The sequence below is a fragment of the Sander vitreus genome, chromosome 4, assembly GCF_031162955.1.
Source record: "Sander vitreus isolate 19-12246 chromosome 4, sanVit1, whole genome shotgun sequence".
Classification (NCBI taxonomy): domain Eukaryota; kingdom Metazoa; phylum Chordata; class Actinopteri; order Perciformes; family Percidae; genus Sander; species Sander vitreus.
This window is the reverse complement of record NC_135858.1, coordinates 7,416,150-7,438,663: the sequence shown is the minus strand read 5'-3', so window position 1 is coordinate 7,438,663 and position 22,514 is coordinate 7,416,150. Positions and strand designations below refer to the sequence as shown.

General features: G+C 39.5%; 3 protein-coding genes across 3 annotated transcripts; all 3 read right to left on the bottom strand.

The window, feature by feature from the left end:
• Positions 1–846: 846 nt before the first annotated feature.
• Positions 847–7,025, bottom strand: otop1 (otopetrin 1). The gene is made up of 6 exons (XM_078247948.1): positions 6,653–7,025; positions 6,263–6,399; positions 5,880–5,938; positions 5,572–5,702; positions 3,257–4,164; positions 847–2,447 (listed from the first exon to the last, which is right to left on the bottom strand). The coding sequence occupies exons 1-6, from the start codon at positions 7,020–7,022 to the stop codon at positions 2,277–2,279; spliced, it is 1,776 nt and encodes a 591-aa protein (XP_078104074.1). The 5' UTR covers positions 7,023–7,025; the 3' UTR covers positions 847–2,276.
• Positions 7,026–10,322: 3,297 nt separating this feature from the next.
• On the bottom strand, positions 10,323–17,587 carry tmem128 (transmembrane protein 128). The gene is made up of 5 exons (XM_078247947.1): positions 17,399–17,587; positions 16,109–16,241; positions 15,660–15,821; positions 11,559–11,667; positions 10,323–10,641 (listed from the first exon to the last, which is right to left on the bottom strand). Exons 1-4 carry the CDS (start codon positions 17,496–17,498, stop codon positions 11,568–11,570), a joined length of 495 nt encoding a protein of 164 aa, XP_078104073.1. The 5' UTR covers positions 17,499–17,587; the 3' UTR covers positions 10,323–10,641; positions 11,559–11,567.
• Positions 17,588–19,239: 1,652 nt separating this feature from the next.
• Positions 19,240–22,433, bottom strand: lyar (Ly1 antibody reactive homolog (mouse)). The gene is made up of 8 exons (XM_078247946.1): positions 21,893–22,433; positions 21,630–21,744; positions 21,240–21,347; positions 20,987–21,067; positions 20,369–20,684; positions 19,920–19,976; positions 19,691–19,776; positions 19,240–19,521 (listed from the first exon to the last, which is right to left on the bottom strand). Exons 1-8 carry the CDS (start codon positions 22,012–22,014, stop codon positions 19,384–19,386), a joined length of 1,023 nt encoding a protein of 340 aa, XP_078104072.1. The 5' UTR covers positions 22,015–22,433; the 3' UTR covers positions 19,240–19,383.
• Positions 22,434–22,514: the final 81 nt, after the last annotated feature.

Genomic DNA, 22,514 nt, shown 5'->3' with positions numbered 1-22,514 from the left:
TCAGAGTTACAGGTGAGTCACATTTACACTCTCAGCGGACATGATGACCCAGGAGCTCCGAGCGCGCTCCGCTTCGCCTGTCTATGCAACAACAGCAGCGCCGTTTTCGGCTTTGAAACGTCACGGATATTTTTAGACGTGTCTGCGTGCCTGTCAAATCGTTGTGACATTACGTCAAAATAATCTCCGGAAGCCCGATGCCAAATCTCTCTGGAGTAACCTATAATCTCGGGATGTCACGAGGCAATTTGTGCCCGCCACAACATTTAATTCTTTACATGCAAACATTAGGCTACTGCAGATGTTACCACAGCAAGTGAATTAATATGCTTGAAGATCCAAAAGTATGATGCCTACGGACCTGTTTGTCTGAGCGTCGCCACAGAGTATATTGTCCGTCGGGAACAGTTAGTGTAGAATATCTTTGCTGCATAAATAAAATCACAGAACAATATGAATTAAGTTAGAATATTGTTTGTTAATTATTATATTCCAGATAGTTACGGCATCATTTGTATTTACTATTAAGTTACATATGTTTTTTTGTGAGAATCCCTATTATTCTGTATCGCCTACTTTTGTTTTCCCCTGAAATGAACTGCATCTTTGTATGTTTGTTCTGTAAGAAGTGGACATTTATGAAGACGTTTATTACGCAATAATGCAAGCTGAGCTTTTGGACTGTCCCATCAATCTCTTAAAAACATGAATACGTGGCGCCACCTTGTGGTGTAAATGTGTACTACATCTGTTGTCTATTCAGAAGTCTAATGACAATTTAGGAACAGTGAGCAAAGACATCCTCAGTGTGAAGAAGAGCAGCTAACAGAGGAGATGTGACACGTCTTGAATATGAAAAAAAGAAAAATATTCTTTATTTCAATATAGGCAAAAGATATACATTCATCACTATAGTACACATCATTTCATACGAGCACCATTTTATTGGATTTTCACAAAATCATATCAGTGTCTGAGTGATGACTTTAATCAGCATTTACAACGATTATAATATTGCAGTTTGCAGGATTTTTTACCACAAGTTGGCACATAGTGACAACACATACAGTGGATAGCACCACGTTGAGAACTGACAGAAATTATACATTGATTTGATATAAAATTGTACAGTACAAGTAACCAGTATATCTGTGTTTTATATCAAAAAGAAACAAGTAATGTCACAGACATGGGATGGATTTTATTGCTGATCTTTCAGGTGTAAACATACAATCTCTGATCTGGTGTAGCAGTTGTCATTACAGCAACTGTTGCTTTATATTGGTGTAATAATCCCGGAACTATTCTGATACAAGATTTCCACTTTTAACAATATATATCCACCTGATTTGAAGAGTTTTAAACATGTTCATACATACATGAATTCAGAAGGGAAACATTTTTGACAGTAGATTTATCTCACCTAGCACTTCTCACTATATTGTGGATAAAGATAACCCAGTATAATCAAAACTGTGCTACCTAGTAACATAATTTTGAACATAATTTACTATTTAACTTGACAGAACAGAAAATCAGCATAGAAAAGGACATTGATGAACCTTAAATGACAGAGACAGAGAACTATAGTCCAACTCATAAAGATTATTCAAAATATAGTGCTAAGATTGTCACTATCTTTGTAGCTCAGGTTTTATACATTCAACTTGAACTACTAAGAGAAGTAAATGAGAACCATATCCTTATACAGTATGAACATTTCACATGCAGTTAAAATATGGGTCAATAGGTTAACTAACGCACTTGCGGCTCTGTTGAACACAGTAGATGTTTGGTACTAACAGGTGCTTAAGTGGCTTAGCTGGAGTATTTTGTAAGTAGGCTATCATATACTTTCAGCTACTAATATCAAACAGTACAAAATAAGTGTGTCAGATACATCATATATATTTTACATGATGAACCAGTGAGTAAAACCTACTGTAATGTGACTACAGAACAAAAAGTACAAAGAGCCCTTTTGAAATTCTTGAAACCAAAAGTCCTTTCCATCACCATTTTTAATAAGCCTTGTGTTAAACAAGGTAATTCTTCAAGGAAGGTAGGCTAATAGGTTTCGTCTTCCTCTGTAATCCCAACAGTGAGGGATCTACGTTTTGTTTGTCACTGCGGATTGCTTTCAAGTCTGTTGGAGTGTGACCCAGACTGCCTCCTGAAAGGCTGACCTGCGCTGTGAGACACTCTCGGGAGCCGGTGGGGACAAGTGTTCTTGCGCATGTTAGTGTAGCTGGCATTGTCAGTCATCTGCTTTTCTGTCAGACCCGGCGGAACACCTCGAAGAGGGAGGCGACTGAGTGAATGCGGTAGAAAAGGTTCAAAGGAATGGCGAAATTGAGAATTGTGGTCCATGTGCTGTAGCCAAATGTCTCCTGTTCCAAACCGTTGTCGTACTGTGGCCGGCAGCCAAAGGCAGGAAGGATCCACAGCTGAAAGAAGAAAGAAAGAAAGAAGTTCAATTAGTTAGACCTGCATTCATTGATTTCTTTGGCCAGGGGGGCAGCCGTGTTAAAGGTGCTGTAGGTAGGCTTGTGAAGATCCAGGACTTAGCCAAATAATTTGAACATCGACAACTTCTCAGTCCCTCCCCCCTTTCCGCTAAAGCCTAAAACTTTCTCCTAAGCCCCTCCCCCCACAAGGGAGAATGAATGCGTGTGCATGAGCAGTGAGACACCCCCCCTGGCCCTGATTGGTGCATCTGAACAGGGAGCGGTGGATTTTTTTTATTACCTGCTTCATGTAGTTCTACTTGAACTTAGGGTCAGATTCAGCAAATATGACAGAAAGTTAGTTTTATAAGTCTTACCTACTGCACCTTTAATGAGACCAGTGTGAGTGAAAACTATAATTATAAGGTGAAAGAAGCTAAAACGCTCCGCAGAGCTGAGGAAAACAGCAGAGTTGGGTTTGTCACTACTAGGGACACCTGTCACATTACACATCGGCAACTGACACATTGTTGATATAAAAGTATTGATTGGAGCAGTTTAAAAACAACAATCTGTAATTTCTGCTTTTGATAAAAAAAAAAGACTTTCTGAAAGACAAAATGTACAGGAAATTTGGAAATTACATTGGTTCTAATATTTTAATATATTATTAATATTATTACAATAACATACAGTTTGTTCAGATAGTTGATCGCCATTATTTAGAGTTTTTACACAACAAAACTTATTTCAACCTAATTCCATCTCATCTATATTCAATTATCAGGTTGACAAGTACAAATGCTTACCGAAATGTTGGACATTATCAGGAAGACAGCAATGTTTTTCAGGACTTTCCTCTTTATATTTAGGGGCTGCTTTACTTTGTTTCTCACAGGCAGCGACACCTCAGAAGGTTTTCGCGGACATCTGTACACCTGTCTGCTCTCCTCTTCCTCGTTCTCCAGGGAGACACAGATTCTGTCTGGAGTCTCGTAGGCTTGGTTAATGATGCCGTTGTACGGTGGGGCTAAAGAGGATGTCACGGAGAAGATTTCCGGAGCAGCTGGTAACTCAGGGTCCTCCCTCTCTCCATCCTCTTGCTGGCGATACAGGGACTCTACGATGAAGAGGTTCTGGGTGTACTTCTCCAGCACAACAAGCAGAGAGTAGATCAAGTTGGTCCAGCGGAAAGGAGGATTGCTGTTGGCTCCTACCACAGCCACAATGCTGCACCAGGACATGAGCCAAGAGCCGATAGAGGACCCACACAGCAGCTCTGTGTCCAGCTGTCTGGACGGGTTCTTGGAGGTGTCCGGAGGCATGTGGTCCACTCGATATATGAGCAGACCTAAGGAACCAGCAAAGCACATGGACGCTAGCATGGCAATGCCATAAATGTAGAACATGGAAATGGCTGAATTATGAGTTTGGAAAGATTCCTCTATGTTGGTGACGTAGACCACCATGACCCCGATAGTGCCGGCCAGTGCAAGTAGACCCAGAATGGGGCCTACGTTCAGGCCCTGGATTTTGGTAGCCAACCTCTTCCTGTTTGAAGAAAGGTCAATGGTCCGCCCAATGTTTTTCCACATGACGAAGAGCATGGCAGAGACAAATATGTGATACTCGACGTTGAAGGGATAGAGATAGAAGAGGCTTCTGGAGAACAAGGAGCAAGTGCTGGTGGTGCAGTTACAGTCTGGCTCTGAGTGCACTGCAAAACAAATAAAGACAGATGCAAATTCATGAGAAAAGAATGTGTATTCTGCCATACAAACAAACAAACTAGTAATAAATAAATAAATAGTAAATAATAAAAAATAATGGCAATACTTTATTGTGGTTTATTGTGGTGTATACTACACTTTACAAAAAGACAGTTTTGAGCACACTGAATGAATGGAAACATTTTGTATCTGGGCCTTACATCTGTATGTGATTTAATTTGAACAGATTTTAAAATGCAAAATATGAATGCTTTGAGAGGCAAAATTATAACTCCTGAACGTTCACTCTAATCCAACCTAATCTTAAATGTTTCAAGAGAACCCTTTTGAACTGCAGATTAGATTTGTTGACATCCTTTTGCTCCAGTGCAATCTTATTTACACAGTTATACACAGTCTGTTCTGGAACTGCCAGAGCATCAGAAACCCACATATTTATTCTCTAAGGTAGTGTTTCCCAACCTTTTTGGCTTGTGATAAAGCAATGTCTACTTGTCAATGTCTACTAGTTGTGACCAGTTCAACCACAAAGTGATTTTTCCCCTTGTTATATTTGACCTGAAAAGGTCCAATTATCTGTAATTCACAAGGTGTTGTTTTTAATGCTTTAAGATGTGTGATTAAACTTAAATTTGAAGGCCAGTATTTTTTTTATTTTTTTTTAAATAAATTTAACCAAAAGTTATGGGTTCTCTTTTGCAGCACAAAGCTCCATTATAAATTCCTATCTAACCTCTTGATGGTCAATATTCATTAGCCACCATATTCTACAGATTTTATTTGGAAATTGTACTTATTAGCTGAATGTCTGAGCGTCTTAGATGGTTATGACAATGCACTTTTTATACTTATTACCCCACCACAACAGGCTATGGTAATGCTGATGCCCTCTAGAGATCATACCCTCCCACCCCTCACCCCCCCCCCCCGAAGGCCACCACTATGGTACTGCAGCCTTTAATTAAAAAGGGAACAACAGTCAGGGTGCAGCCAGCCTCACAGTCAGCCGGATATGAGGAGGAGCAGCCGAACCCCCCAACCCTAGGCTTAGATATATCAGTTACTGTAATTGCAGCACCCTTGGGAGTAGGTAGCCTGGGGACAAAACCGTCTGAGGTCAAGCGGGGGGGGTTGCCAAGGAGGGTGGTGGTGGCTGAAGTGTGGGGAAAAGGTTGGGGAGGGGGCCTCAGCACTAGCAACACTGCGTGTCTCCTGAAACCTAATAGAGAGACGTTCGACACAAACAAGACCCACTGGGCTGCCCAGCTAACCTCCCTTCCCCTCGCAAGCCCTCCTCTCCTTCCTTTTTCTTTCATCCATTGAAGGGAGCTCTCAAGTGGACTATTGTATTTGTCTTCTAGGTACAAGCCAGCAATCAACCCCTTGGCCCTTACTTATAGTGAGGTTTTCATAGCCCAGTGCAAAGAGTCTACTCTTGTGGTTGTTCAAGAAGTGCTCGGCCTCTGACATTACACCGTTGCACCACAGGAGGAGGTTGGTGAAGACTGCATGGATAACACCAAATCTGAAGAGACAAACAGATGAAAACAAAGCTGATGAGCAGTCATCTAACAGCATGTGGCAGTGTTACGATGCAGGTTGCTGTGATGTGCATGCATGCGGATTTCATATTTTGCACTTTTAGTCGCTGGCGAGATGTTTCATGACAGTGTTAAATTATAATATTCCATATTTCACATACCTCTCAAATGTTTCAAAGCTCTGGATGACATCCTTGATGTGAAACCAGAGAAAATGCACCTAAACAAAACACACACAAAACATTTATATAAAAAAAAAAGACATTACTCAATATATAGCTTATTAAAACATATTTTAGAGACAGGAAAACAGTGACTTAAAAATTGTTTAAATTCCTTTACTCCTTGTCCTATGCAGTTACACTCAAATAACATGGACAATGACAGGATTATATTGTTGCAGCAACTCTGTACTCGCCTCAAAAACAAAGAGCACATTATTCAAAGACCTACCTGGTTAAGTTGTGCACAGGAAAAAAGATACAGTGTCACACTGCTGAAAGATTATCACTTTATTGAAATAAAAGTGGGGTTGCAAACGTACCTGTGTTATTGTGTGAGTTGCGTGGATGACAGGATATACCCCGAGCACAGCTGACACACAAGACTGATAGCCAATATAATACCCGATTCGGAAAGCGTCCATAATCAGGGAAAGGACTGCAAGGAGAGTCAAACCACCTGCCAAGAGAAAGAAATAAAGATCAAGTTATTACTGCCACTCTTTGGCTATATGGAAAAATAAATCAATTTAAATTAAAATACATTTATCAGGATTTCTTTATTTTATTCCAAGTCAAGCACAAACCCTTCGTTCTGGTAAAGATTAGGATTTTGGCCTCTGTCGTCTCCAATACACATGGAAAAGCATAACATCAATTTGCTATTTTACGCATGCACTGCTGTAACCTTGCGCGTAATCTTACAAACTCACCTCTTATCCAGCATGTTGTGGCGTGGACATCTTTCTCGGTCCGCGTGTTCTTCTGTCTGTCCCGCACCAGCATGTACCACAACATCCAGATCAGCTGGAGGATCATGAGGCTGGTGACAAAGGCCAACAAGTGCTCTTCCCTGACAGAGGGGTCACCTTGGATAGCCAGCATCATCGCCACCCCAAGCAGCAGCAAATTGGTCCCGTATTGGCCGCTGAGGATCTCTCCGTTCTTCCTCGGATAATCCCCTGACAGACTTAGTTTTAGTTTGGCGAACATCTTTTTGTCGTGCTCGGAGCTGGACGACGAGGAGGAACTGTGACAGTACTTGTTCAGACACTGACTATCTAGGCCACTGTGTTCCACCATGGTGGGAGAGGAAAATCGCTATGCCGAGAGAAGAATAAAGTCAAAGCCGCGCGCTATAAGAGCATTTGGGGGAGGCCAGATGCCTAACCTGTTGCTACAAGGTGGGGATTCAGACGAATAGGTACCGTGCCAAACATGCTCATTCAATCTTCAAGGTCCGGCTCACTGGTCACGCATCGTTTCAATGTCCAGCCTCGCTGAGGATGGACTTGATAGACGCCATTGTCATCTTGTAACCCTGAAACTGAAATATCTGGTCGTGTAACACGCTCGCTGAGTCATTGAAAATGGTAGATTGCGTTTCAGTCTTTGGTGATCCCAGACCCCCGTCCTTTTGAAACTCCCATAGCATGTTTCAGATTAATCAATGGGCTTGTGCCAACCATTCTCTGCCTCAAGCAAAAACACTAAGCACGGAATTATCTATAGCAGAAAAAAAAATGAGCTTCGCCCAAATCCACCTCTTCGGAGCAGCTGGCACACAGTCTTTCCAAGTCTACTGAAATCCTCTCAGGTTTGCTATCGGGTATTAAGCGTACAGGCCTGAATGACATGAAAAGTAAGATGACATGTCACAAACCTGCGATTTTTACTGGCTGGAGCCAAGTGACCTGTCATGACATCGCTTCAAAACCAAGTGCCACCTCCTCAAATCCTTTTGTCCACTTGTGGCTTTGCTTTCAAGTTTTAAAAAGAAAAGGGAGAATCAGATTTCAATGATCAAATTCACAAGGGCTTTCTGTGAGTGAATGTCAAGAAGGAGAACACTGAGACCATCAGCACTGAGAGCTCTTATGTATACGATCATGTAACCTCTGGTGCAATAGCTTCGGCGGAAACGCGCAATCAGCATAACAATAGAAGGACTGCTCACATTGATTGAGAGGTGATTAGTGTGATGTGAATTTAGGAGGGGAAATAAGTGGTTATCAGGGCATTTTAATGATTAACTTAAAAAAAGGCTCCTTTTTTTAAATACTGCCTATTATTAAATGGATACACGCAGCACAGTGGCTTCACAATAGCGTTTATTCTGCTTTACGAGACTCCTGAGTCAGCCTGGTCAAGCTGCGTAGACTAAAAAAAAAGCATTTATAAAAACAAACAAGTGGTTGGTGGATGGTTGGGTGAGGGTCACATTGATATTTGAATCAGAATACTTTATTGATCCCCTCAAGGAAATTGTTCGTGGTTTTGGTGGTTTATACGTGCAAAAAAAAGAATAGTAACTCCTTTAACTGTTAATGCGAACAACAACCCTGATTTTATGTTCATTTCCGAAATAGTTTTTAAACGCATAGGCCTATTAGTATCCATTAATGTCAATTGCCCACATACATGTAGGAGGTCAAGGTGTGTAAAAAAAAAAAAGAAAAAAAAGGATGCAACACTGAAGTCATTTGTTCTCTATTTTCAGTCTTAACTTTACAACTTCTGAAAAAGGTTTAGAGAAGATAATCATGTTGCAGTCTACAGCACTCGCAGACACACACAAGACAGAGCGATAAGGACTGTGCGTAAGGAAACCGCGCGCTATTGTGCATACGAGCGTTCCACCCGCGAGGATATCTGTGTTGCATAACGACCGTTTTACAACATATCGATTTCTTGATCAATGAGAATCACAGCGATACAGAGAAAAGAGTAAGATCTATACGTTATCAGGGAACTTTAATGGGCGACTGACTAAGTCAGTCAGTCATAACAAACATGATTTAATCTGGAAGTATTTAAATTAGCTCTCCGTTGTTTGCACTTCAGAAAATCACCAAACAGAAGTTGAATGTGAGTGCACTTCGAGGACAAATCAATAAGTGTGATATTAGATTCATTGTGATCTTTAAAGCTGAGGAACAATTTGAGGTACGTACGTCCAATGGTGAGTGGTTTCTTTGAAAATAGCATAAACATCGATAATCAAAAAATATGATGCAATATTATTAAATAAACAGCACAACACATTAAAATGTAGCTCTACTTTGATCAACTACACGATTAAAAATCCGGGCATTAATAATCTAAGCACATAAAACATGTATGACACTCTGAAAGGAGCCACTCTGCATGATTACTTCTTGATAAATCTGTACTTTTGGTTCAGTAAAATTTGAAATGCAGTATGCTTAGTATGTTTATGTGGTAGCATCATTAGCTTTTTAAGTAAATATCTGACTACTTCATCCACTATGGTATTAAGTATACTGCTGTAGGCGAAATATCTAAAAAAAGTAAAACTGAAAGGGAAAATGTAAGAAGCATAACTTTTCAAAATGTATAATATTTCCAACATATCTATTTCTGTTTTCTATAAATAAAATTTAGAAAAATCAGTGACAAACTTGCCTTTAAAATCCAGTCAATGGGCTTCACAAAGTTCAGATAATAATATTGAGCAAAGACGTTTCTATATCAGAATGACCTTTTCTGAATACGGCTTAACTTTTTTTTTTACTGGTGTAATGTAATCCTGCAGCTCTAGTGAGTATTGTTGTTTTGGATCACATTATATTGAGAGGTGCTTCTGCCATGTGTGTAAACGAGAGTGGATACAACTTAGAAAGACAAATATACAGTATAGTCACTCAGTACCTAGGCATGGGCCAGCGGTTTCAAGGTATACCGAGGTTTGAAAAAGTCACGGTTTCAAAATCTTCCGTCATACCGTTCCTGCGGTATGAGCTGTTTGTGAGTCGTCAAGGACAGAAAGTGCAGTTTAGAAATCCCTCTCTCTGCCAGTGTGCTGAGTGTTTAAAAATAAAATATCTTGTGTTCAATGGAGAGAAACGTTTCTTTTTCCCCAGGTATTTCAAAATCGTTCATTTTAAAGTTGTAACGGAAATACCGTGAAACCGTGATATTTTTGCTGAAGGTTATCATACTGTCAGAATGGTATACCGGCCCATGCCTATCAGTACCACCAATAACAGCTTCAACATTTAACACACACCTACATCAACATCCCTCTGACAGTGTCAGAAAAACTGAGCATTATAAAATTGGCAACATTAAATGTATTATTATAATTAGGCTATAGCACGGTTTTGGATTGCATCCAATTTGACAGATGTATAAACGGGTAACATAGTCTGTATTATAGTCTTGATAATATATTTAATATAGAAGATGAAATGGTGAGCCATTTGGAAGTGTCGAGTAGTATCAAGTTGTGCCAAGATTCTGGAGTTGTTGTTGAAGTCTCAGGTCTTACTTTGTATCTCATACCTTTGCAGTTTTTAAATCATTTGTTCAAGGTTATATACTTTATCAAGCAATGACAACATTTTTTTTGTAAGTAGGAAATTAGTTATAAAAGTTTATTAAAGAAAAAAACAAACATTTTACAGAATATGAGCAGTCTTTGCATTCTACACCACAAACTGCTTCTGAAAATATAAAAACAATTTAAAGTCTTTGCTGGTTTCCTCAACCATTTCATTATAAATTGCTTACACACATTTTTCTACGTATAAATACAAAAGGCCAGTTTCACAGAGTAGAGCAGAGTAGTAGAGGTAACAGTAGGAAAAGCATCGGTGTAAATTAAATTAGTTTTGGCTGAATGCTATTTAGCTGCTTTCCTTCCGGGTGCTCGTGAATGGTGACTTACTGTCATGGCGCACTGAAACACATTTAAACAGAACAGAGCCATCGTTAGCGTTATCAGTAACATCCGTTATTAAGCAACATCTTTTCCTACTACAACAAGCCAAAATGTCTGCTGTGAAAAAGGGCTATTCTCAAAATATCCAACCCACTCCTAAGTGCTGTTTGCCAAAAAATACTCAACACAATGCATCATAAACTGAGATGGTTAAACTCTCAGTTCACACAGACACCGCAGTGATCCTACAATGCTGACCTGCCCCCACCAAAAGCATCAATACAGACAGACAATAGCCGTGTTGTTTCAGTAGAAGGGTCTAGATCAATGTGCTGCAGAGGGTAAGTCTGGATGGTGTGAGAGACAGAGAGGGGAGGGAATGGTAGGGTCAGAGGAGCATGAGTAACGAGGCAGATAGGAAGAGAGAACACTCTCACCATGATGACGTTAAAGTGTGTAATGCAACGTCTACAAAAAAAAGCTCATGTCATTTTTCAGCAGGAGGAGGCGGAACAAGCCGCCTCTTTGATGGAGCTCATAGCGAGCAATTATCGATATGGTAGTGGTCAACAATGCAATACAACTTTCGGGAAAATCAGGTGAAGAACTATTGCAGACAATGACATGTTTTCATATACAGAGTAAGCACAAAAAACGTACACAAATTCCCTTTCAAAGTCTGGATCATCACCATCGAGCAGGAAAACTATACAAAGAAAACTCAACAATGTGGTTGACAAGATGATGTGAAGCCCAACTTCTTCAAGTGTAAAACTTTGGTATTAAATATGTTATGTTCAATGACACAAGATTTTACTCCACAAAAGATGTTCACAATTTAAGGCCAAATACAATGTTATTGATACCATAAAAAGACTTTGGGAAAATCAAAATGACAGAGCTTTAAAAATATATATATATAATTATATCCTCACCCATCACATTCATCCAAGCAAAGAGATGAACATAACCACACCCATGAACTGTGTGAAGAGGATGAGTGGAGTGAAGAAGGACCACACTGGCCACAGGGCCATGTTTAAGCTGCAAGGAAAGTACAATTACACTAGTAAATATGCACAATTTGAATTAGTATATCATTTTTGATAAATCATAAATATTCATTGTATACAGGTGTCTCCTACACATGACAGCCGCTGCAGAGGAAGAACGTGTGAGGCTATACAATGCCCGAGATTAGATCATTTATCAGTGGCTCCGACCAACCATATAAGCGACACAAATTCATATGAACATCCATTCATTATTTAAACAAGGTGGATTAGCTAATCACAGGACAAAGAAAGCTAAGTGGCCACTCAATTTAGGTAACTGTTGAAAACTTGAGATGTCAGAGATCAAATAACCAGCATTACAGGCATAACACATTAATGCAGGGATCTTCAACAGGGGGTCCGGGACCCCTAGGGGATCCTCAGAGTCAATGCAGGGGGGGCCTCCAAATTAATGTTAATTAAAAATAAAACATCATAAATCTAACATATTAATAGCAAATATAAATCCCCACTGATGATAGGCTTACTGGCCTGATCTTCACTGATATACAGAGAAATGGTGGATGGATATGCACAAGTGTAAATAACATCTGAGTTTCTATAAATCGAGTGACTTGTTGGTTGTACATGTCCACAAAACGTTCCAAATACTGTAAACTGTCAATGCCTTGTCAAGTAACTGCTTTTTTTTTTTTAATGCGTCAAACAACTCAAATAAAAGCATTTGGCAATGTTGTGCATCCTATCTTACCAAGAGCATAAGCAGGTTATTAAGAACTTCTTAAATGGGTTAAAAATATTACAGGCCATGCACACCCACAGTGTAATATTGTGGCTAATTAAACAGTGAGACAGATTTTAACCAATCACAACCTGTACAGGTCCCAAACAAACCCTATTCGCACAGGACTAGCATTACCAGAAACTCACGTGATTTAGAAATAACCCCCCCACATCTTTGTTTCGTGCGGGGCAATTACACGGGATAAGTGAACAACAGCATAAGTAAAGGTTATTACGTATTTCTTAAGCGGGTTTAAAATATTAAAGTCCGTGCACACCCACAGGTGTTTTCAATATTGTATAGAAGAGTGAGACAGACAGTCAACAAAGCACAATCTGTACAGTCTCAAACAAAAGACCTACATTTGCACACAACTAGTATTACCAGTAGACTTCATGGGATTTAGAAATCCGCCCCCCCCCCATCTGTGTTTTGTCCGGCGCATTCGCACAGGATGTGAAGTCTGTATTTTACTTTAATCTACTGACCTCTATCCCACGGCTATGATGTCAAGGCTCTGTCAAAACTTTCATTTAGAATTGGCAACGCAGCCAATGTGACTCCTAATCACAGAGATGCCGATTCACATGGGACTAGTATTATCACACAATCTCTGCGTTTGGCGAAATATGGTAGGTCATTTTTTTATGACCTACCATATTATTACTGACATGGCAGGTCCACGCAGGACTAAAGTCACAGTAGTCTATATTGACAAAGTTTAAAAAATTTCTCCTATCACGGAATGTTGCGTGGACTAGCCAGACCGAGTGCAGCTGTGCTGGGTCTCAAATCATACACTTCTTACTTACTTTTCTACTTCTGTACTTAAACTAGCTACTTTGAGTACATAGTGCGTTCACACTGTCGAAGTGTGGCCAAATGCAGTGCACTACGAGTACCCGGATGGTGCACTCATAACGGTCAAAATGTTGAGTGTGGAGCGATGGACACTTTCCTCCAACAGTCGCCATCTTGGTTACCCAATAACTGTGGGTGGGGAGTGGCCACCAAAAGTTCCAAAACTTGCAATAATGGCGGCCGAGGACACGGTGACGAGTCCCGCAATGTAATCCCGTAATGATTTTGGTACCGCAAATTATAACGTGTATTGGTACAATACTGTAACGTGCAAGCAAGCTAACCTTAGCTTACAGCAGCACAGTTTAACCACTGGGAAATCAGTTTTAACTTAGCATTACATGTGTTGTGGCATACATTTGGTGTTGTTTATTGTGTTAAATTGTCATCCTCACTGTAGAAGATTTGAGTGCTAGATGTGTGATCTTAACAAGTTGTAAATATTCAGCTGGGAGCGTTGGCTCGGTAACATATTGATCAGCTAATTGTCTACCAGTAACGTTAACAGTAATGTTATGTTTCAACAGTGCTGTTTCTGCCTTGATCTGATTTATGTAATCCATCTTGTTAGGGACAGACGAGGACACGAGGTCCCTCATTCAGGGGCGAAGATGGCCATCAGAAGGATTCCCTGGAGAGTCTGAAGTCTACCCTTATGTCACTTTCCCCATCAAACTACAGTGCCAGCACTGTATCGTTCAGCTGGCAGTACCGCCTGGTGTTGGAGTCTGCAGAGCTATAATTACAGGAACGTCTTTTAAATAAAATTCTATTAAATGTATTTCATGTTGTGTTATCTTTTGCATTGCACTTTGCATGACTGTAGCAAGCATAATGAATATAAGAATGGGATCTATTTAAACTTCAATTCTGTTGCCTCTGCTTTCACTCTTGTATTCTCACTGTATAAAGACCATTTAGAAAACAGAAAATGATCACTTAAAATAATAGCTTATTTAATAAGCATAATATTCCACTTTGCAGGAGTAACGTTACAGGAATTTACTATCACACAGTGGTGCGTAAATGTATCTAAAGTGTGTACATACGATGTTGTGAGCCTTCATAAAATGCTCATTCTAGCTAGAAACAGAAAATGATAAGTTTAGATGGTTTGTCTATTAGGTACGTTGTAAGGGTAATGCTTCACAGCAACAGTCTATGGGCCACAAGATTGTTCTCATAAAACAGTTGAGCATTACAATTACGCAAATGAACAGTTATAAATTACTCACTTTTTAAGCAGAAACAAAAAATATACATAATTGAAAACATTGAATAGGGAGCAACAACAAAAAACAGAATATCAACTGGTATGTTTTCAGCTAATAGGAGGCGGACGACACAACGGCGTTGTCGCAATCTTCTTATCCTCGCGTGAAACAGGGCAAATGCAAGCAGCAATCAATAAAATCATATTCATCTTTATATGAAATATCAAGAACGAAGCAGGAATGTATTTTTCCCGAAAAACAATAGGTGGTGGGAATGCTCTGCCCGGGTGAAATTCACAATTTCACAAAAAAAAGAATAAGGGGTGAAATGTTGTGATCGTCATTTCCAGTAAGTGCATAAAGCCTGGGCGCAATTTGAGACAACACTCCCCTGTCCAAATTTACGCACTATGCAAGTCAGTACGCAGTGTACAAAGTGTACTGCCTGTTAGTCGAAGTGCGCGGTTTGAGACACACTAAGGTCACAGACGACCTCCATAATTATTACACGTTACTAAAGGTCCCCAGGTAGTACTAGTCCCATGTGAATAGGGCTTTAACAATGTTCTAATGGGTTTCTAGTATTACCAAAACAACTGAGAATCAACACTAGCAACACCACCTGTACAGCATGAATGAGCAGAGTATTGGTCTTATAGCACATTTGTCAACAATCCAGAAATACACTAAAATCTTTGGCTGCCCGCATACTTTGGTGTACTTTTGCTCTAAGCCAGTTTTTGTATGGTTTAAGCTAGATAAATCTCATTTAATTAGGTCAATTAATTGAAGATTGATGGATTTAATTGATTTAGGTTTCTATTGCTAAGTCATCAAAATATATTCATTAAATGATATGCCAAAACAGTATGACACACTTTAGGGCCCCACTGACATGTATTGTCACCATAACAACAATCGCCATTTTCTCTTGAAGTGGTCAAATGACCACGGCAAACAGTTTGCCCATTCTACTCTCATTCTATGGTCATTTCGGTTACTATTTTGTGTTACTATTTGGACAACATATATGTTCAATGAGCTAATATTGTTTCACCTCTCATTATGTGCCCAAAGAATTAGAAATTGCACATTTAAACAGGAGAGGCACGTACAGGGTGTCTGAAAGAATGTCCTATATTGTATCTGTTGCTGTTTTACCTGCAAGATGCAGCAATAAAGGCTGCAGTGGTGATGGGAGGAATGGCAGGGTACTCTTGCTCGTAGTGCTGGATGCCTTTGAACCATTCCAGGTACACAATGCAAAACATGGCCAGAGACAGGCAGATCCCAAGGAGTATCAGACCCACATTGAACCACCAACTAGAAAAAGTTAAAAAGGAAGGACTTTTTAATACCTGAAGGCAATATGTTGTTATTAAAGCTATTTATATACAAAAGACCGTATCGTTTACAACACCACAGACAGCTTCCCAGTAGTATCAGTAACTGCGGTTCATTGGTATCATATACCAGTGATTTCACTGAAAAGATTATTTTTTTTTTTTTTTTATGTTTTCCTTAAACAATAACCTTCCATGACAAATGCTTTCAGACAACAAGGCCAAGTTTAGTATTAGGTTTCTTATTGTGTGTTCTTCGTGACTGACCTTTTGATATCACTGTTCTCAATTATGTTGCGGAGAAAATCCACATAGTAGGTCACGCCCATAGATGCCAGGATCCAGAAAATGGAGTGTCTGTTAATGCGAGGGAGAGGTTTAGCATCTTTTTCCTCCTGACCTGAAAAGTAAAAGATTCAAAAAAAGACTACTTAAGAGCAATCTTTACTCAATGAGGACTTTAGAAAAGTAGAGATCAAAGTACAGATTATAACAAATTGATTCATAGCAAATTACACTTAATTATTACTCAACAATTCACATGCCCACAAAAGGTTTGGCTACAGTCTTAAAGCATTTCACCATCAAGTAGAAATGGTTACACTAACGCACCGAATGACAAAGAAAAAATGAAATCCTAAGAGATAGCCTACTGAAAGGGTAAGGGTTACAGTATGGTATAGAATTTTGCAAATATAAGATTTGTCTTGCCTTAACAGAATGTGCTAAATCCCAAACTTTCAGGGTTGAGGAGGTTTTAAGGGGAAACTGATAGCTTTCTTTGAGATAATCTTACTTCTCAAAGAGGTATTAATCTCTATAATTTACTGGTTGATTAAACATATCAGAGCCTGTTGGCTGCTGAAGTGCTTCAGCATGCTGGTCTACTCTGGGCAGAGTTCACAATGAACTCCATGCCCTAAACAAGTAGTTTGCCTACATCTTTAATCAAAGTCATGGTCCACCTTGGATACAAGAGAATACTAGAAATACAAAGTCGTCTTGCCAGAAGGACAACAGACAGGTATGTAATGTTACTTATATTACAGTTATTAGATTACACTCGCGGCGAAGAGATGACCCTAAGATTGAGGACAGTGTAGGAGTAGTTTCCCTGTATTATGTTGCTGAGCTGGAACAGTCAAAACAATCAAGAATTGCTGGATTGCTGCCAGTGAGGGCCTCAAAGTTGGACAATTGTCCACCATAAACCCTCCCTTAGACTAAACATGTTGCAATCCCAAATAGCATACATCTTTTTGCCATTACGTTAGTTTTGTGAAAGGAAATGCCGAGCTGTTTAACTATCTAGCAAGTGGAATACAAACTGGCCATTCAACAGATTTAACCATAAAACTTAGCTCCTTTTCTCACAACAATGTTAGCTCAGGTTAGCCAGCAGTGTGGTTATTTGACACCGTGTTAGTGCCCGAACAGGATTTATATAACGGTACCACTGTATTACTAACGTTAGCGTTTCCTTCAGTTATTAACGGTTAACGTTAGCTCTGTCAGAAAACTAGCTAGTTAAAGTTGGCTAACGGTTGTGAATCTTACTTTTTTCATCTTCGTCACCATTTGTCGTTGTTTGCATAAGAAACTCCGCATCTCTCTTAAATCTGTTCCGCAACGTTGCTAGCTCACTGTCGTTAAGCATGTTGATGCTAAATTTAAATTACACAGCTCCAAGGCTGACGCAATAGACAGTTAAAGAAAACACTAGTGACTAGAAGGTACTTCCTGTTAGACAGAGTCGCTTTTTTTATGACGCACTCGAAAGCGACAGCTGTAGTTTTGTTTTACTGGAAATAACACACAAAGTCGATAAATACGCATCACAAACTAATAATTTAACTCAGACATTTATAAGAAGTAAATTTAAGTAACCCGAGTACATGAGATCTTTAAAAAGTGTTACTTCTGGTGCATTTTGAGCATTATTTCTATCCTTTACTTTTTATTTAATCCTTTAATGCATTCCCCCCCCCCCTTGTTCTTTGTTCATTCATTATCTGTACCCTAGTACAAAAAACGTCTGTTGCAATCACTTGAGATACATTTTGTACATCTTCCACAAAGACCATCTTAACACAATAAGCATCAAACAATCTGGACCACCGGGCTGGAAATAAAACATACCCTCAAGATTACCAACGAAAAAGTCTGACATGGCATTTGCTCCCATTCCTCCTCATACAACACAGCTGGCTGTATTCCAACATTTATCTTGAATGTATACTTTTACATAGCGCGGGCAAGAATCTGACACTGCTGATTACATTGTCCTAATTTCAAACTGGCATAGTCAGGGCACGTGCCGTGAAGAAAGGTGAATACTTGCTGCAACCGCTTATTCACAGTGACAATCCAGTTTATTAGGGACATCCAACTAATGCAGTTTAATGCAGTACTGCAATAAATCTCAAATCTTTAAAAAGGTATATGTATGTGAAACTCAGACTTATTTCAGAAGTGACATATTCTCACTTCAGTACCCAAGGTAAAATAAAAAAAAAGTACATTGTTCAGATCGCTGACAGCAATTGAGACCAAAGTTCAGGGATGAAACTGCCCCATACAAAAGATATGGCCACACAGTTAATCCTGCGAGATCATATGGCAGAAATAAAACGTTGATCTCAGATTTCTTTGCAACAGTAAAGACAGGCATAGTTTAGTTTTTCTTCTTCTCTAAAGTATCCATGGGGTCTGGATTAAAACAAAAGAATCAAGCAATATTGAGTCCCAGTGTGGACCAGAAAACAGAGTAAGAGCTTGACTAATTCCCAAAGTATGCAATATACAATTACAGGTAAGCAGTGTGATGAATGAGCATCAGTGTTAAACCTGCTGGGATTAGCAGGGCTTCATAAAGCTGGGCAGATTTCCTCCTTTAGCTCCTCGTGTGTGTGTGTGTGTGTGTGTGTGTGTGTGTGTGTGTGTGTGTGTGTGTGTGTGTGTGTGTGTGTGTGTGTGTGTACACAGGGTAAAGGGGCTGCTCATTCTAGCGGTGGAAAATCAGACAGCATTAAAACTTCACCTGAGGCTGACACCAAGCGTCTTGCTTCTATGGAGCTTCTGTGTCCCTGGCCAAGTGAACCTCGTTCGGGGTGCCGAGGAATGTGCATTAGCTTCGTCCCGTGTGAGAGTCAAATTCACCTCAGGTGCACCTCTCCTGTTTCCCTTCCCCCACTCCAACATCCAATCCCACAGATAAGATGCCGTTTCCCAGCCTTAGTGTGGGCTTGGAATGTGGAACAGAGCGGCCGTCTACCATGATTGTCATTTCATACATTAAAACATAACTGACACGGTGTACGGTCATTTGAAGACATCTTCCTCATGCTGACTAGGCAACTGCAACCTGTAAAACTACTGAATTGGAACAGGACACATAATTCGGTTATAAAATTATTTAATCTTTAAGATTAGGTCACCTGTACAAAAACATCCAAGGTAGGATGGCAGACAACAATGGCTTTTACATTTTAAAAGTCTATGAACACATACATTTCATGGCAGACGGGTCAGATTAAACAGGTCTACTTTACAAGTCTAACTCTGTCTTTCAATACTCTAAATTTGGGATTGTTGTTGATCTTCTTGTTGAAAAGTGCTAGCACCTCCTCCTCCTTTTTAAAATTTCCATCCCCAGTGAAAGAGTAGTATGCTGCCAAAACCTGTTAGGAGGAACAAGCTCTTAAAATCATATCAAACCAACGACAACTGAAATTCTTAAATTGTAATATTTACACAAACAATGTGCTGGGATTAGAAGTCAAATGTTGTACAAACAAAGAACTAAAGACTCAGGTCCCCAGAGTAATTAAAACACTTAATTTCCCTCACCTTCTTCCTGAGTTTCTTTACGGGCAGTTCCTGGTCATCTGAGTCTCTCAGTACTGCCTTGATATTTCCCTTCCAGTTGAATTTGCCTGGAAATTAATCACAGACATACACATATTTATTCACTCAGGGTCATTTCCTCACTGTCAACAAAATAAGCAACACTGACCCCTTGTGGCTTTATTCTTTTACACCATCATTTATTTTCTAAAACATGTCGGGAATCGTTTACCTTTGGGAACTTCTTGATCCTCAGTCTCCTCTGACATGTCAGCAGCCTCTTGGTCAACTGTAAGAAGAAGACAATACGGTTATATAGTAAGCGAAATACTAACATACATAATTATATAAAAAGATTAGTTGTTTAAAGAAAGATGAAAATCATCATCATCATTTTTAACACACAAAAAGGACATTGGAGCACACTGCCATAAAATGGACTTTCTGAGAGTATTTGAGCACTTCCACAAACTTTACCAACTTTTTTTTTTAAATAAATAAATTTATATTTTGATCTAGATTTTGGCAGCCAAACAAACATTGCACATACAAGCACTTAGCCATTCCATATTCTCATGTCAGTTTATTAAAAAGACACAAAGATGCCATAAAACAGCAATACACAAGAACTGATCATAGAACGCTGTAAGGAGAACAGCGTCGCTTTAGAAAATGCCTCACCTGTCTTTGTTTTCTTGCTGGATGTCTTATTTTCAGCACCGTTCTGCTCTTCACCGCCGTCTTCCTCACCACTGTGCTTTCTCTTTCTGTCCTTTTTTTTCTTTTTGCCGTCTTCTGGCTCCTGTGCAACTGTCTTTTCAGCAGCTTTTAAAGCCTTCCCATTTTTCTGCTGACGTGCTTCTTTACGCTCCCGTTTGTTCAGTTTCTTCTTCGCAACTTCTGGATGGCCGTTCTGCTTTTCATTTCCATTAGTATCCGCTTTGACTTTGGCCACTGTCTGTTTAGCTTCTTTAGTCTCCTGGGGGGCCTCAGGAGGCTGTCAGATCATGGGTGAGTAATGAAAGTCAGTAAGGATATTGAAAACATGAACTTATTTTTTCTTTCCTTGGCAGAGTATATTACAACCAGTCAGCAGAAGGAAAACCACATAAAGGATAACCTAGATATGATAATAACTGGATAAGATAAAGTAAAAAAAAATGTAGCATGTACTTCAGTGCCACTGAAAGTGAATATTGTTACTTTGGATTTGAACTAAACAATCGAAAACTCATTCAGCTTTATATATGCTGACAGACGTCAACAACAATAAAAGTAACCTTTAATAGAATAACTTACATTGTCCGCTGCAGCAAGAATGTCCCACACTTCATCATGAAGACTGGTGTTAGCTATTTTAAGACTGTTTCTCATCCAGTTCTGAGGAAAAGACCAAACATTTAAATGGATGCGTGCAAGACCCCACAACACACACATGCTTGTGTCTCCCTCAGTCACAAAGAAACACTATTTTGAATGTAACTGTTCATTACACAGTGTGATCAATAAAACTTTTAAAAAAATATATTGGTACAGGCTGAAGTATACAAACCTGAAACTTGGCCTTCTTTCTTGGGACGTTATCATACGAACTGACTTGCTGAAGCACATCCTTGAGCTTTGCACTGACTCCAGGTTTGTCCATTGCGTCATGGACTCTCTTCATGTGAGGAATTATCAAGTTAAGAAAACAACAACTCTTTAAACACACACACACAGAACGTTAACAGTAATTAGAATCAGCTTTACTGGCCAGGTTAGCATAGACAAACAAGGAATTTGTAATCTGCTCTCAAACTACAACACTTAACATATTAAGAATAAAAACAGAGTTGACGGTAAGAATATAAAGAAAATAGTGTACAGTATAACAATATAATAACAGTTACAATTTTACAAAAGAGAGGCAAGGAAAATTGGGTATCGTTTGTCTGCGTTTTACCTGAATCCACTGCTGCTGTTTCACATCTCCTTTGTTTGCCTTAGCCTCGTAGCCTTTGCCTCCATACTTCTGGTCTTCACTGATACATTTAACGTGGTTCTTGTAGTCGTCACCCCTGTTCAACATGCGCAAAGAAAAAACATTGCACACATGGAGCACCACTGTGAGAATGGAACATAACGCTAAGTGTTGATAGCTAGAAAACGTTAGCCAAAGGGAACAGGAGGAGAAAAAATTAGATGACAGTAAAAACTTGTGATTACCAGAAGTCTTTTCCACAATCGATGCAGGAAAGGACCTGGCAGCCCCGGCACATGTTCACGTGTTTATCAACCTGAGCTTTTTTCAGGGATTCACCACAGCCGTTGCAGGTGAAGAACACCATTCTTAACGACACGTTTGCTCGACTACAAGATTTGATTCAACCAAAACTGCTATATATTGCTAATACTACTAACGGCACCGGCGTATACGTTAAACCGAAATCGGTACAATCCTCATGTGAAAGCGGGCTGCTGCCACAGCGCTGTTAAAGCTAACGTTAATGTTCTCCAAAGAAAGGTAGCTATTGCTAACGTTTTCCAAAGCTAAAATAAACCAGTGACTTAGGCAGTATATGGTTTATAAAAGAGGTTCGCCAGCTCTTTTCCATTCATATAAACTTTTCAAAACACACGACGCGCACACCAACCAACACCAACACACTAGATAGCTAAGTTACATTAATAGTCTTCCGTGTAAACATGCGACCTGAGAGAGGTTCCGACCAAGGCAGAAACGAATCTTGTACAGAGCCTTTTTTTTTGTTCTATTCTAGAGATACATGATAGCTACATCAATTACATCAATTTAGGACGTTGCAATATATTGCACCATGCATCATAT

Bases quoted from the DNA above. Each gene is read 5' to 3' on its own strand.
- otop1 (XM_078247948.1), bottom strand. From the start codon at position 7,022: ATGGTGGAACACAGTGGCCTAGATAGTCAGTGTCTGAACAAGTACTGT. The intron at 6,400-6,652 runs GTGAGTTTGTAA...TTCTCTTGGCAG, and splicing joins CACAACATGCTGGATAAGAG to GTGGTTTGACTCTCCTTGCA. The intron at 4,165-5,571 runs GTAAGGGCCAAG...TTTGTTTTGCAG, and splicing joins CTATGAAAACCTCACTATAA to TGCACTCAGAGCCAGACTGT.
- tmem128 (XM_078247947.1), bottom strand. From the start codon at position 17,498: ATGCTTAACGACAGTGAGCTAGCAACGTTGCGGAACAGATTTAAGAGA. The intron at 15,822-16,108 runs GTCAGTCACGAA...AACTTTTTCTAG, and splicing joins GAGAACAGTGATATCAAAAG to TTGGTGGTTCAATGTGGGTC. The intron at 11,668-15,659 runs GTAAAACAGCAA...CTTTCCTTGCAG, and splicing joins TTTATTGCTGCATCTTGCAG to CTTAAACATGGCCCTGTGGC.
- lyar (XM_078247946.1), bottom strand. From the start codon at position 22,014: ATGGTGTTCTTCACCTGCAACGGCTGTGGTGAATCCCTGAAAAAAGCT. The intron at 21,745-21,892 runs GTAATCACAAGT...CATGTTGAACAG, and splicing joins GATTGTGGAAAAGACTTCTG to GGGTGACGACTACAAGAACC. The intron at 20,685-20,986 runs GTAAGTTATTCT...ATGATCTGACAG, and splicing joins TTCTTGCTGCAGCGGACAAT to CCTCCTGAGGCCCCCCAGGA.